This window comes from Tasmannia lanceolata, unplaced genomic scaffold, assembly GCF_043159265.1.
Source record: "Tasmannia lanceolata isolate RefF3 unplaced genomic scaffold, GAP_Taslan_0.1 ptg000003l, whole genome shotgun sequence".
Classification (NCBI taxonomy): domain Eukaryota; kingdom Viridiplantae; phylum Streptophyta; class Magnoliopsida; order Canellales; family Winteraceae; genus Tasmannia; species Tasmannia lanceolata.
In genome coordinates, this window is record NW_027518680.1 from 13,074,119 (window position 1) to 13,089,084 (window position 14,966).

At 36.1% G+C, this 14,966-nt stretch overlaps 1 protein-coding gene across 4 annotated transcripts in view; it reads right to left on the minus strand.

The window, feature by feature from the left end:
* The window catches only part of LOC143851698 (putative LRR receptor-like serine/threonine-protein kinase At1g05700), a 99,693-nt gene extending 87,926 nt beyond the window's left edge, over window positions 1-11,767 (minus strand). For 3 of the 4 annotated variants that reach the window (XM_077361196.1, XM_077361192.1, XM_077361184.1), the window contains exon 1: window positions 11,612-11,767. Coding sequence is in view for 3 of the 4 variants with exons in the window: in XM_077361192.1 (XP_077217307.1) it covers window positions 11,612-11,693 (82 nt within the window). In the remaining variant the exon portion in view is untranslated. The remainder of the gene's footprint in view (window positions 1-11,611) is intronic. The other variant, XM_077361202.1, reaches the window with a different exon arrangement.
* Between the last annotated feature and the right edge of the window lie 3,199 nt (window positions 11,768-14,966).

The window sequence follows — 14,966 nt, forward strand, 5'->3', positions numbered from 1 at the left end:
CGCATTTGGATGTCTAACAGTCAAATATAGGCATTTTGGTCCGAAAAGTTGTTTTTCAAAAAAAGATGGTCCGATCATGTGTGAGGGATGCACCATAAATGTTAAATGGGTTGGGTCCGTATATAGAATGTTAAATTTAGAAAGATATTAATGAATTTTTACGGAAAAATCCGAAACCCGTGTGAAATGGCCCATTGGGCTAAAGCCCACAAAGATGGAGCTCATGTGGGTTCACCCATATGGGTCAACCACTATGGTGGGCGCCCCACATGGCTGACCCACATGAGTTAAGCACCCAACCTTGATGATGTCACAATGGTGACATCATATTTGTTAAAAGAAAAATAAAAAGAATAAAAAAAAAGAAAAGAAGAAAAAAAGGAAAAGATGAATGATTGCTTAAAAAGGTTTTCTTCCAAAGAAGCAATGTGGAATGAAGAATAGCATGTCTTGATTGACAATAAATTAAGATTGGAATCAAATCCAATTTGGAAACAAGAAAGAAAGAAAGAAAGCAAGAGGGGAAAATTGGAAACTAGCCAAAGAGGGAGCTCTCACATTGGAAACTACTATTTCTCTCTTAACCATAGCTTTTTTGTATAAAAATCAAAGCAAACAATCCTAAGAAGGATCCAAAAAAAAATCAAAATTCGTCCTTTTTCTCTCTCCTCCCAAAAAAAAGAGAAAAAAACCTCTTCTCTCTTGAAGTGTGTTCATCTCTCTCAAGGGTTCTTCACAAAAGGGATTCTTGAATTCCCTTTTTTTCTTCAACAAATCGCACATCAAGGATCTTTGGGGTGTTGTTTGGGTCTTCTTCATCATATAAAAGGGTGCAACAAAGCGTATACCTCGGATCTACGCACCCTAGAGATAAGGAACGCGATCAACGGTAGGATCTTTATCTTTATTATATCAAAAGTAGAAAAGCATGCTAGGGTTTTACTTTTGATAGATCAAATCAATGATTTTTTTCCTTGAAATACCAGTATGTTATAATATAGATTATAAGTTTTCAAAATCCAAAATTTCATCAAAAAATTAATTTTCCTCCATTTAATAATGATTTTCTTTCATTTTTTTTATTCAATATGGATTTAAATCGGATTATCAAATAAAGTGTTTGAAAACGTGGGTTTCTTTAAAAACTAATATTTTTTGGGATTTCTATAAAATAAAATACAACTGGAAACTTAATTTCCAATCGTGGTTTGGCCGTTTTAATTTTCATTCTATTTTTCAAAAAATAACCCCCAAAGGGGTTATTTCTTGATGAACGAAGCCAAAAGTATATCAAACCATATCTAAAATTTATGAAATCTTGTTTCCAAACCAAAGTTTTGATTTCCAGACCACCCAAAATTTTTTGGATTTGTTTGAATTTTTTTAATCCAGTTTTAAATTATTTTAAATTTCAGTCATTTTTAATAAATATCAAAAGGTTTTAAAAATTGATGAAAATCTCTAGAATTAATGCTCAATAATAAATTGAATTTCTCATTAAATGTTTTTTTCGAAAAAAGATTTTTTTATTTGTTTTCTAATCGCTTCTTCATTTTACGTGTCGTAATTCTTTTTTATATTAAATTAATGAAATTTCAAATTTTTTTTCCTACAAACCAGTAGTTTAGGCCATTAGAAGGTTACTGAAAAATTTTAGAAATATTTTATAAAGGTTTTGATATGATTTCACAATTTTCTTTTAAAAAAATGGTTTTTAATTCCTAGAAAACGAAATTCCCTTTTATTGAAAAATCAATTTTATGGAAGAGCATTAATTATTAGGTCTTGAAATTTTGACAGTAAATCATATAGCCTATTTTATATCTATTGGAATTTGTACATGATTTTTGGATACCATTTAATCTACTTTTTAATTGATTCATTGATTTTATCCGAATTTTGTGGGAATTCTAATTTGTATCAAATCTTGATAAACACCTTTGCAATTTTTATAATAGTCTAATACCATGATTCCATCTACACTGTAATAGTTTTACTTGATTTGAGATTCGTATGCTGTGAGTTGATTTGTTAATTTACAATCTGACCTAAATTTTGAAACTTCAGAAATTGATAGTAAAACTTATTCCAAATTCATGAAAATCTTCCAGTAGTCTAAACTTATTCATCTCTTGTTACTTAAAAATTTACAATGAATTTGGAGTTCGATTGCTTAGGGTTACTGTGTAATCCTAGCAATCTGGTCTTAATGTTAATAAATCACAACTTAATAGCAAATCAACACAAAAGTCAGTTAAAATTTTCAGAAAATCCTAATATTTCATCATATATTTAACCGTAAAATTATTTGAAACAGAAACCCTAGAGGTTATAGATTCCCTTTGTAAATTGACTATGTTGTGACGGTTTAACTGCCGAGATCGCATTCATAATCGTATACTAATTGTGATCGTTCCTGCATAATTTGAGCATGTAAATTATAGTATGTTGTTGGCTCCGAGGTCCACTGTCCACGGAAATCCTGAGAATCATGCCAAGCAATAATATATTATAACTTATGTGTTAAATTATACAAGGATTGAGAGCACGATGCCCTTCCATGGATACAACTCAAGGCTGAAATTTGCCAACCATAGAGCCTTTGGTATTCCTTAGTTGTTAGGAATCGAAAATCTTTGAAAAATTAAAAATTATTTACTTAATAAATTAAGATAATTTGATTAATGCTTTTGGAACCGTTGGATAACGGTATCTCTTCGTAAGGACCTTTAGAATCAATTAGGAACATTTACCTCGCGTTGTGTCCTAGGTTTTAGGGTGTCCTAGAGTTAGGGAGTTCAGCCTCATCACAACTGATTGCTATTATTAGCAACCGTGCCATAGATCTAGTTACACTAGTAACCCAATTTTCCCATAAGACGGGCCTAGTTACCTAGGATATAGGTTAACCTGCATTAGTCAAAGGGACGTCTTACACTTAGCTAGGATCATGTAGCATCTTAGATGAAGTCCTAGGATAATAAAATCTTCAACTTGAACTAAATAATTTCTCTTAAAACTGTTGAATAAGTCAATCCAGTCTAGATCGGTGTCCTAGATGAGTTAGGCATAAGTAGCTTAGTTTAGGTGCACAGAACTACGATCGACTCTGATTAGAGTGAGGCTGGGATTCGTAGGCAACTTGGATACTTGAGTGGCATACCAAGCCCGAGTCGGCCCCACACACAAATGGTGGGATTTTGTATATTAGTTTTTTTTATAAATTCTTAATTAAAATATATAGGATTTCCCTCAAATTAGCATTTTAGGAGAATATTCACATAGATTGAATCCGAACAAATTAAGAAAACCGAGATACACATTAGGGAATACATTGAAATTAGATCTTAGGATGCATGTCACGTAGTTCGCACATTAATATAGAGTTATATGAGCCATTTAAAAGAAATTCAAAAGAGTTAACTTTTGGAATTGAAGACCGATTATCGGGCAGGAATGGTGCATGTGGTAGTAACTCCCAATACCTTCCATTTTCGTAACCAGGTAACGAGTCTAGATTTCTGATCAATTATGGGTCCTAGATCCCTCATCTAGGTGGCGACTCTGTCACTCTCTTTTGTGTGAAATTCGGATTGCCTTAGTGATCTCAAGTTCAAAGAAAAGATGAATTAAATCACACCTTGCTAGGCTCGGCGGCTTACCCCTGACCTTATGGGTACTGGGTTGCACGTTTGTTTGCACCATATGGCTTGGTTGCTGCCTGCTTGGTTGCTGCCTGCTTGGTTGGGTAATTAAAATCAATAATAAAAAGCACACGCCATTCGCATGGGTACGAGAGACCAAGAGAAAGGGAGGCGGCTCGCACGCTGACGCCCCTCTTGCGGGATCGGGTCCCACAGATAGTTGTGACTTGCTTACTAACAACTAAAGACCCTTAAAGATAGGAACAAATCAATCTCCTTATTTAAATATGGCAAATTAATTCTAACACTAATCTAACTGTGTTGGGATATGGTGCCTCTCATTCACTAAACCTATATTAATTTCTTAATACCTTGATATCCTCCTTCATTTTCTTCCTAGACACAGCTATCCTAATATATGTGTGCAACCCTAGTCTTTCAATAAGAAGTAAGGGTGGTTTTTGCACCAAGTTATCAATTCCAATTTGTTACGTCCGGAACAGACAAAACGATTCTTTCCTGCCCGAAATTTGTTACGAAATGGGTAGACATGCCGTTTCATTCCGCATTTCGTCCGGTTTCGTCCATTTCAGACGAAAGTTGGCCGGAATCCGGGAATCCGGACTAAATGGGACATTTCTGTTTCGTTCCGGATTTCGTCCCGTTTCGTCCATTTCGGTTGAAATTCGGCCAGAATCCGAAATCTCGGACGAAACGAGCAAAATGCCATGTTTCGTCTGAAATACCACATTTTTTATTTTGCCTCGTTTCGTCGTAAATACAACATTTTTTTTTCTTCTCTTCTTCTTGCCTCTTCTTAGTTCCCTACTCTTCTTCTTTCATCTTATTAGTATTTACACGTAAAGTCATTTACCATTTACTTATGATTTACCTGTAATTAAGGGAATAGCCCCCATTTGGATCTATTAAAAATAATTTCAAGGCCCAAATCTAGAAGGATAAAAAGTCAACCTTCCAGTTCCAGTACAAAAAAAAAAAAAAACGGTCGGGTCAAAATCTTAGCTTCTAAAAGATGGGGTATTTTCCAATTTTATAAATTTTATCATGTCCAAACATTATTAAATCCCAAAAGTCCGGTAAAGAAATCTCATAATTTAGTCTCTAAATTTTTTTTGATCTTGTCAGACACTGGTCAACATAAGCATTTCGGCTGATAGTGATTTTCCTTTAAGTAAATGTTGGATCTTTTACATATTTGATTCATTTCATTGTTTCCTATATCTTTTTAATAATTTCTAATTTTTTTAGATTTTTAATATTTTTATCTGTTAAATAAATTTCAATCATCGTAGCGAAACGTAATGTTTCAAACGAAACGCCGAACCAAATGGACGAAACACCGAAACGTTCCGTTCCAGTCGCCAAAACAAAACGGCAAACGGAATTTATAACTTAGGTTTTGCATAAGCAGCTACCACTTGTTCACATTTTATTTTTACTTCTTGATTTTAAGAAATTCCTAGGTAAAAACAAAACTTGTGTAATAAGTAGATGAATAGTGCTACCTGAAAAAGTTAATCAGTCATACTAGGGGAATCGGTAGTATATATGAGATTTTGTATGCAATTTTGCAACTCAATTTTACAGGAGATAACAACCACATCAGATGAATTAAATAAATATGACAATCTGCTAAAAAGTTGGCTTGTGTGGCTGTTCACTCCTGCAAAAGTGAGCCGCAAAATGGTTTTCCACGAAATTGCCCGCAAATCCCAAACAAGGTTTTAAGTTTCGGTTTCGGTTTTGGTTTCGGTTGGCACGGAAAAGGAAACATTTCGGTTTCGGTAGAAATCTTGTAAAGTCATGGAAATGTATGGAAACATATGCAAATGATAAAAGTTTTATTCTTTTAAAAAAACATATGCAAATGATGAAATTTTAAGATAAAACAATGGGAAATGCCAGAATAAGCACAAATACATACTTAGAAACTATCATATAAGCAAAGAAGCCATCTGTAATGGCTCAGTCACATCGAACACCTAGTGACATGCGTTGTTGCACATGTCTGGAACAATAAAGCGAATAATAATTAAGTATAAGAAAGTATAATGACCAATCTCCCCTTAAGGAAACTAGCTCTGTTCAATACCACATAGAGTTACGAGGTATTATTAGTCACATGCCGATATGACATCCTATGCATATGATATGGTTACTTTGCTATGCAGTTCAATCATGTTTCCTACTAAATATCATTCTCTACATTAAAGAAATGAAATCAAATGCAAATAATAACATATTTCCATTTTTTTGTCATTCCAACCATTTTTGCTGAATTTCGGTAATTTCAATTTAGAAATTTCGGTCAAAAAGTCGGGGAAATAATGACGTAAAAGGAAATAATGTAGATTTCATCTTGGTGGGGATGGAAATGGAAACATTTAGGTAGTTTAGGGGAAATTTCAGGAAAATTTAAAACCACGATCCCATATAAATGAGGTAAATTGGCAGTCCATACATAGAATGTTGTTAGAAGAAACTAGACACTCATTGTCCCAACCAAGGATTTAAATTTCGGTTTCAGTACCGGTTTCGGACCCCTTGAAAATCGAAATTTGAACCGAAATTTTGAAATTTCGGCCTAAATCCTGCAAAACAAAGAAAATACTGTTTTATTCAATATTAAATTTCGGTCGAAATTTCGGTAAAATATTAAATTAATTAAAAAAAAACAGGTTTTTGGGTGAAATTTTGGCTGAAATAAAATACCGTTTCGGGTTTTTGCAATTTCGGTGTCGGTCTCAATTTCGGTCGAAATTTAAAACCATGGTCCCAACTACCCAATATCAGTGCTTTTTATACTCATGTTGCACATGTTGCTGATGAACAGGAACTTGGTTGACTGGGTCATTGTTAGAGCAGATCAGATCTAATGAGATTGAGATCTGACCATTGGATCATCAAGTAAAAGCAAAACCCCGATGCCTATGTTCTTTCAAATCAGGAACAACCCCTCTTTGAATCTTCAGAACAAAAAAACCCATCAAAGAAGAATCAGGCATTTCAGAAGAAAGAATCCCAAGACGAATGGGATGAGAAAATGAAATCCATAACAGAAGCTTCATATAAGAAGCTTTCAGGGTGTGGGCCCGTACAAGATTTCTAGGGTTAGGGTTTTGCTCTACCTCCCTCGTCTCTACAGGTACGGAGGGTTTTCCTCTGCCTCCCTCCTCTCTACATACCATTTTTTTAGGGCTAGGGTTTTACTCGGAAATTAGTCTCTTGCCTTAGGAGGAAAAACCCATCTCACCAAACTCATTAACCAGTAACTTGGCAAGTGGGGCGAATTGGAACTTAGAGGGGGGGATTTATCAGCAAGGAAAATGCATTTCTCCATCTTTTTAGAGCAACAGCATCCCTCAAGAATGCGATCGACGCGGTGATAACTCGGGAGAGTCCAAGGAGTTTATTGACTCTGTGGGGCAAAACGCGGAATGTGGATGTGGTGGAACGCGGAATGCGGCGAAAAGGAGTCGACTCGAGTGAGTTCCATGTCGAGTCAAGGAGTTTTTAAACATGCCTTGCATTCTAATTTTCTGAATTTTTCAACAAAGAGAGGAATGTGGAAGTTAACACCTTGCAATCTAATTTTCTGAATTTTCCAACAAAGAGAGGATCAAACACCTCTCTTCTATATCCAGTGATACAACACTCCACATATTTAATATTTTGCACCCTCTTGTTTACCTTTTTTTTTCAAAGTGTTGCAACCATTCTTAGTCGCAAATTGTTGGCTCCCTCTTGAGCCAACATCTCTAGCATCAACATCTTCGGCAGAAAGTTCATTAATATTTAGCAGTGTGTATCGTTGATGGACTTCTATTGTTTTACGTTTGAGGAGGCATGTCAGAACAGAATAGATATGATGAAATTGACATCTTACTGTTGGATCATCAAGTAGTAGATGAGAGTTAGATGAGACGTAGTTAGAATATGGCAGGCAATTGGTTTTGATTAAGATTCTCTTGTTTATCTTCTTATCATGTTTATCTGTAAGTACGTCATATAAGCATAGATTGTTGTTAATGAAGATCAACAGAGATTAATCAAATCCTTAATCTTACCAGTCATAACTCAGGAAGATAAATGAGTTCTGATTGACTTTATAGGGCAAAACGCAGTTTCGGACAAGATTGGTGTTAGAGATAATTTAGGAGGCTGTTGCTTTGTGGGTAATTGTTACTTTAGTATTCTTAATGCTCCGCAGTATGTACCAATTGCAGCCAATGTAAAAGGGAGCCGACTCAAGGGAGACCACGATGATGCAGGGAGTTTTGAAACTATGTGCTCAACTGTCATTAAAGCGACTTTAAAGTCATTTTTCTTAGTAGGTGAGCTGGGATTGAACCTTCAACCGCAAGGTTTAAGAACAAAGCTTTAACCATCTGAGATAGAGGCTCAACCAACGCCTTGGAAGCCATCACAGTGTCATTTCTAAGTTATGATATTGATTATTTGCAAATAATTAGAACAATACTTCAAAATCATTTGCATATCAGACTACGAGAGATGATAAATCCAATACCTTTTCTAACATTTCTACCTCTTTCTATGTCTTTCCAAGAAAAATCAAACAAACGGAAGATGAGTGCAAAATAAATATTAGGAAAAGACAAGCAAGAGGGGTGGAATGAAGGAAAAGTGGGTGTAAATATAATTTCCCTATGGCCTTGTTTAGATTCAAGAAAAATATTTCTTGAGGAAAATTCTTTCGAGGGAAAAAATTTTATTTCCAAAATTTAGAGGGAAATGATAAATTTTAAGAATATCATTATAATTTAAAGGTCCATATAAAAATAAAACGTGAACTGGTGTGGTTCAAGTCGCTTTGTTTTATGTATAATCAAACAATAGAAAAACATGAGATTTTGGAAAACTTTTTCTTTTCCATACTTTTTCAAAAAAAAAAAAATACCTCAGCTCCAAACGGGCCTTAATGGATTTGAGATGTGCACTGGACGACTCTGTTGAATTGTTGAAATTTAGTTTGGATGGAGCTTCGAAATCCTCCTCAGGCTTAGCAGGGTGCAGGGGTGTGGTGCGAAATTAGAATGATGCCCTCATGTTTGGTTTCTCGAAGCATTTGGCGGCAGTTAACATATTAACTAGCACAATTCACACTGTTCTTATTGGGCTTCAGTTGGTTAGGAAGAGATCTCCTATTCTTCAGTTAGAAAGTTGTTTCCCAGCCTTCTCAATCATAAGTTCAATGTCCACATTCAATTCTCCAACACTGTTAATAGGAGTTGGAATCTCCTCATATGATTAAAAATTCGAAAGATATCTTCAGCTCAGGTAACTACATTGCGGAGTGGTTTGCGAACCAGCCTACTAAACATCTTTTACCAAGTTTAATTTCAACTAAATTATCACTTTCATATCATGTGAAAATGATAGGCATACTATGAATCTAATCCTTGACGGATTTGCAAAAAATGGTCTCATATGCAAATTGAAGATGAGAAATAGATCCCAAGTCTTCTCCTCCGCAATCAAGCCAGACTTCACCAGCACCCTGGCCAGGGCTTCTCCAACGATTGTGAACATGAAAGGAGAAAGCGGGTCTAGCTGACTTAAACCACTAGAGCTTTAGAAAATGCCCTTCGGAATCCATTAAGAATCATCCATAAGAAGGGTTTGAGATTCATCCCTTCATCTATTACCTCCAAACTAACTCAAATCCTAAGATAAAACAAATAATTTTTTGAGAGTGCCCATTAACGTCAAGGGATGTTATATGATGGTACAAGTCCAAACATTTCCAAAAAATTCCTGCAATCAAAACGGTGCCTAAAATAATAAACAAATTTTTTTTTATGAGTATCCAAAAAGAGAGGCTATGTGAAGGGTGGTCTTTCCAAAGGAAAAGTATGAGCGGGATGAAGTCTAAGTGCGGCCCACTTGTTCGATGTTCTAAAGTCTAAACCCTTCATCTGTTAGGCATTGCTATGGGTGGGCAAGACATCGAAATTCACTCCCATCGGATGATTCCAACCCTCCAATTTGTGCTGTGAATATAGGCCATTGTTTCATTAGTTTCACTTTGGCAAAGAAGAATGATATAGATGATATTGGAAGCCTAAAATGAGTTTGATTAAGCAACAGAGGGCATGGAGGATTAGCAAGAAGAATGCATAATGGGGGATCACAAGACAGATTCGACACAAAATAACACACAAAGAAAGTCATATATAGCCTGCTCGCGTGGGAGGATTTTACCAAGGACGAATGACAATCACACCTACTATTACAAATTGGAGAAGAAGATAAAAGGAAAACATCTATCTTTCTCCCTTCTCTGTATAATTTCATAAAATCAATAAAAGTCCTCTAAAGAAACGTTTACATTTCTTTTTATATTAGGCATAAATCCTTATACTAGCACCTTTCTAAAGATAACCACCAAACATCTACAAAATACAAAAACCTCTAATAACAGCTGAGTAAACTTTCCAAACTACTAAAATATAGAAACTACTAGAGATATAAAACTCCTGATAATATATTTTAAAATTTCAAATCTAGTTTATTGCTAAAGATAAAGGTAACTATTAGCAACAAAATCCCTTTGCTCCAAAGTTGCAAAAATATGGGGCTACATCAGATTGGAGAAATTAAATAAGTCCTCGGATTTGAATCTTCTAAAAGTCTTAGTAAATTTCGTCGGCAACATTTTTTCATTATTTAGGAAAACTTGTACTCAAATTTTTGAAGTACTCTGTGTGCTGCCCTATTAGGTTCCTCTCTCAAATAGTGCTAAAGAATGGATCCGAGCTCAGCAAATCTCTCATTAGTGGTAAACAGTGTAGTAGGCCCTGGTTGAGGAATTTGCTGATGTTTTCCCATGGGGCCAATTTATCCGAACTCCATTTGAAGAAAAATGGAAAAAGGCGTAAGGTCGAATGATGCAGAACGCATGGCGTTAATCAAATCTTTTATTTTTTATTCTTATTTTCGTCATTTTATTTATAGTATTTTTTTGGGCCATTAAAACTTGTCTATTTAGCTTAATTTTGGTGTTTTTAGAAAGGTTTTTCGATTACCTATCTAAAGAGCCCATGATTACGCTATTTGGACTTGATGTGGCTAAGTTATAAACAATTTTAGGATATGGTGAGTGTCTATTACGGGATTACTATTTTAATATTATTTTAGAGATATTTTTGCTTTTATTTATGTTGCTTTAGTTAGAAGATTGAGAATAATAGTTAGTCAAGAATTTAGGGTTGCTATTCGCTTTTTATATAATGTAATGACATGGGGAAAGAAGAGGAGATTAAATAAATTTTATTTTTGGGACATCACTTGTGAAGAGAGCATTGGCTCTTTCACGTGGGTGAAGGAGCTTTGCTCCTTTCACGAGTTATATTGAAGTTTTTCCCCAAATCGTGGCATGAGTTTTCAAACCCCCATGAGATTATTTTAGTTGTTGCTTGTGTTGATCTCCATCTTGGTGTTGCTGCTCCACGCTCCCTGCGTCAGTCGAAGTTGGGGCGGGCATTAAATCAATCTGGGAAACACCTACTTTCTACTTCCAAATCTGAGAACCACAGTCTTTCTCTGCCCATATCTGAGAACCATCCTCGCCTTCCGTTTAGGATAGGGGCGGGCATCAAATCGAGGCGGGACGGGAAAGTGGAAGATCGTAAGGAAGAGATTCCTCAAAATGGAGGAGAAGAAATGCCTAATATAAGCTGGGCTGTGATAAATCGACTCCCAAATATCTTAAATCGACCCATGTGTCTTTCTCTCTACTCTGGGTTAGAGAGAGAAAGAGGAGAGAGAAAGACACATGGGGTCGATTTAAGATATTTGGGAGTCGATTTATCACTCCCCTATAAGTTAGACGACTTGGAGTGAAATTAAAAAAATACTATGAAATTATATAACGTTGTTTTTAAGAAAATGAGACAAGGAAAACACATGGGTCTGAGCTTCCAAACCTGGCTGGCCATGCACGAGAACAACAGCAGGAGAAACCACGAGACCCAGCAGCAAGAAAATGCCTACCATCACCATTCTCATTTCAGATCCTCCCCAAACCTACTGCAAAATCCTCTTCATATAAATGATGGTGCGGACTCCAAGGCCTACATCATTGCTGATGGCCAAGCCTCTTAATTATCGACTGATGTGTCCCTGTAGAAAAATTACAATGAATCTTCTAACCATTAGATGATGATGTGACGGAACTCATAGCTAAAGTAGATATTTAGTTAGATATAAAGACTAAAATATATAGTTAAATAAGATAGAGCCATTCAACTGTTACTATGAGAAATTTTATGGTGCCAGTTCGGGTATGCTCATGTAAGCGGTACGACCCCTTGATATTTGATCCAACAGCAGCCTCTTATAAACTATGCTACTGTTGGATCAAATATCAAGGGCGGTGCCTCTTACACTAGCATACCCGCTCGGGCTGTATAGGTGATTTAGGTAGCAGTTAGTTTCTGAACCACCAAAACCCTTGATTTGTGTTAGACAATAAATGTTAGAGCCAAGCAAGGTTGTTTGAAGCATTACACCCTAGGTATCTAGTTTGGAATACCTAGTTTGTTACCTCCAGCCCCTGTATAAAGAGATACACTAGGGTTATTGACCGGTTAATAGACTCTAGCCCATGTAGGCCCACTACACCGGTCCATCATCTTATTGGGCTTATATTAGAACATAATAAGGTTATATTATATACCCAACATGAAAGTCATGACAATTTATAAGGCTTAGATAGTGCCACATGCATGGATGATATGAAGACCGAGTCATCTAGTACAGCGTGAAGAAACATGGGCAGATTAACCAGATTAACCATAATGAAGTAAAGAAAGCTTCTACATAGAAGCCCCCACCATCACCTAAGCAATCGATATTTCACTATCAAAGGTCTAGTACGACTACTCATAGTGGCGGTCCTTATATATCATATCGTATTAACAATCGAAATATGGTCCTTTATTTTCTCTCTCATTTTTTTTATGATTCATTTCTCATTTATCTCATTTCATGGGTATGACATAAGAATGATACTTTTGTTATTGTGAAAGCGAATCGAATGGTAAAGTTACAATCCCCATCTTGCAAATTATAAAAATCTAATAGAAGACCGTATATAAGAACAGTGCATTCCGACGTAGAGGAGACGTTCATTATGAGTCATATGACTTTCCGATTGATGTTAGGGCTCCCCATAAGACGCTATAAATACCTGAACCTTTGATTGGTTTGGGGCCCTTGCCACACGCAAATCGTTTTCACCTTATCTTTTCTTTTATTTTTTGGTGTAATCCTTGGACCCATAGAAAAATAATTGATGTGTGGCTTCAAGAGACTTGACAAACACTCTCAGTCATAAGCTTTTACACAGCCAATGTATGTATCTCGTTGCAAATGTTGCTTTGATGAGAGAGTAACTTATGCACTGTTCATTAAAGCAACATGTGCAACTTGGCCAGAAACAATGGCCGTCCCATAATTGTGTACCGGTATTTGTCTCGATCATGTCGCTCAGAAAATAAATGGACCTCACTAAGAGGCGTGGCTTCCTTTGTTGCCACCAAAATTGATCCCTATTGGAAAATTTGATCGTTGAATTTAATCTTATTTGCAAATGTGATACTAAGTCCCCTTAATAAGCCTTAGCATCTTTACTTCAACAAGGTTAGATGGTATTCTGGCGAGTGGATAGATAGAAGAGAATGAGAAGAGGGGAGAAGGGGTACTCAAAAAATGTGGGCTAGAAGAAATTAGGACTCTCTCTCTCTCTCTCTATTATTTTCTTATATAAATTTGGACCAATTACCAATGGGGGACAAACATTAGGCAAAATTATCAACAGGACCCATGCATTTCAAAAATTATCAACAGGGGACAAAAGAGGTCTTGTCAGTAAAAGCTGGACGAAAATACCCTTTGGCATATACAACACGTTTTGACTTTGGAAGGGGGTTTTCAAGTCTCTACGATTGGGGTTATCAGGTATCAAAATGGGTTTACCAATTTCAGAATGGGCTTATCAAGTTCCTGAAAATTGGCCAAGGGTACTAGAGTTTTGGAAGGGGGTTTTCAAGTATTTGGGATTTGGGTTATCTAGTATCAAATGGGCTTATCAAGTGCTTGAAAATTGGCAGAGGGTACTAAAGTTTTGGAAGAGGGTTTTCAAGTTTCTAGGATTGGAGTTATCTAGTATAAAAAATGGGGTCACCAATTTTCGAATGGGGTGATCAAGTCCCTAAAAATTGGCCAAGCATACTAGAGTTTTGGAAGGGGGTTTTCAAGTCTCTGTGATTGGGGTTATCTAGCATAAAAATGGGGTTACCAATTTATGAATGGGCTTATCAAGTCTTTAAAATTGGCCGAGGGTACTGGAGTTTTGGAAGGGGTTTTCAAGTCTCTAGGATTGGGGTTATCAGGTATCAAAATGGGGTTACCAATTTCAGAATGGGCTTATCAAGTCCTTGAAAATTGGCCGAGGGTACTAGAGTTTTGGAAGGAGGTTTTCAAGTATTTGGGATTGGGGTTTTTTAGTGTCAAAATGGGGTTACCAATTTACGAATGGGCTTATCAAGTCCCTTAAAATTGCCCAAGGGTACTGGAGTTTTGGAAGGGGGTTTTCAAGTCTCTGGGGTTGGGGTTATCGAGTATCAAAATGAGGTTACCAAATTCCGAATGTGCTTATCAAGTCCCTTATGAACACGTTTTTACTTCTTCTTTTTTCACTGGTTCATTTTCACGTTTTTTTCTTTCTACCATACGATTCATCTTCCTCATCCTCCATTGAAAGGGAGAAGGAGAAATACAAAACCCTACAACAAATGAAAAACAAAACCTAGATATAGAGAGAGATGGGAATGAACTCACGTTTCAAGTTTTCGAGCTTTCCCTCTTCCAATGGTGGCTAAAATGATGAAGAAGATGACTGGTAATATAGAAAAAAACAAAGTTGAAAATGAAAAAGTGAAAAAAAAAAAAAGAGAAAGAAGGGAGAAGAGGGAAAAGTGGAAAAGCAAAACGTGTTGCTTAAGAAAAGGGCATTTTCGTCCAGCTTTTAATGACAAGACATATTTTGTCCCTTGTTGATAATTTCTGAAAAGCATGGGTCATGTTGATAATTTCACCTAATTTTTGTCCCCCATTGGTAATTGATCCTATAAATTTTCCAAGGAGAGAGATTTCTCATACATGGCTCATTTGAGTTAAAGGGCGCGCATTTCAAGAGGCATTATAAAGACAATGAGGGACATCCCTGATTGACTTGTCTTCCCAACAGTACTCTAAAATTTATAAGGGAACTTCCAT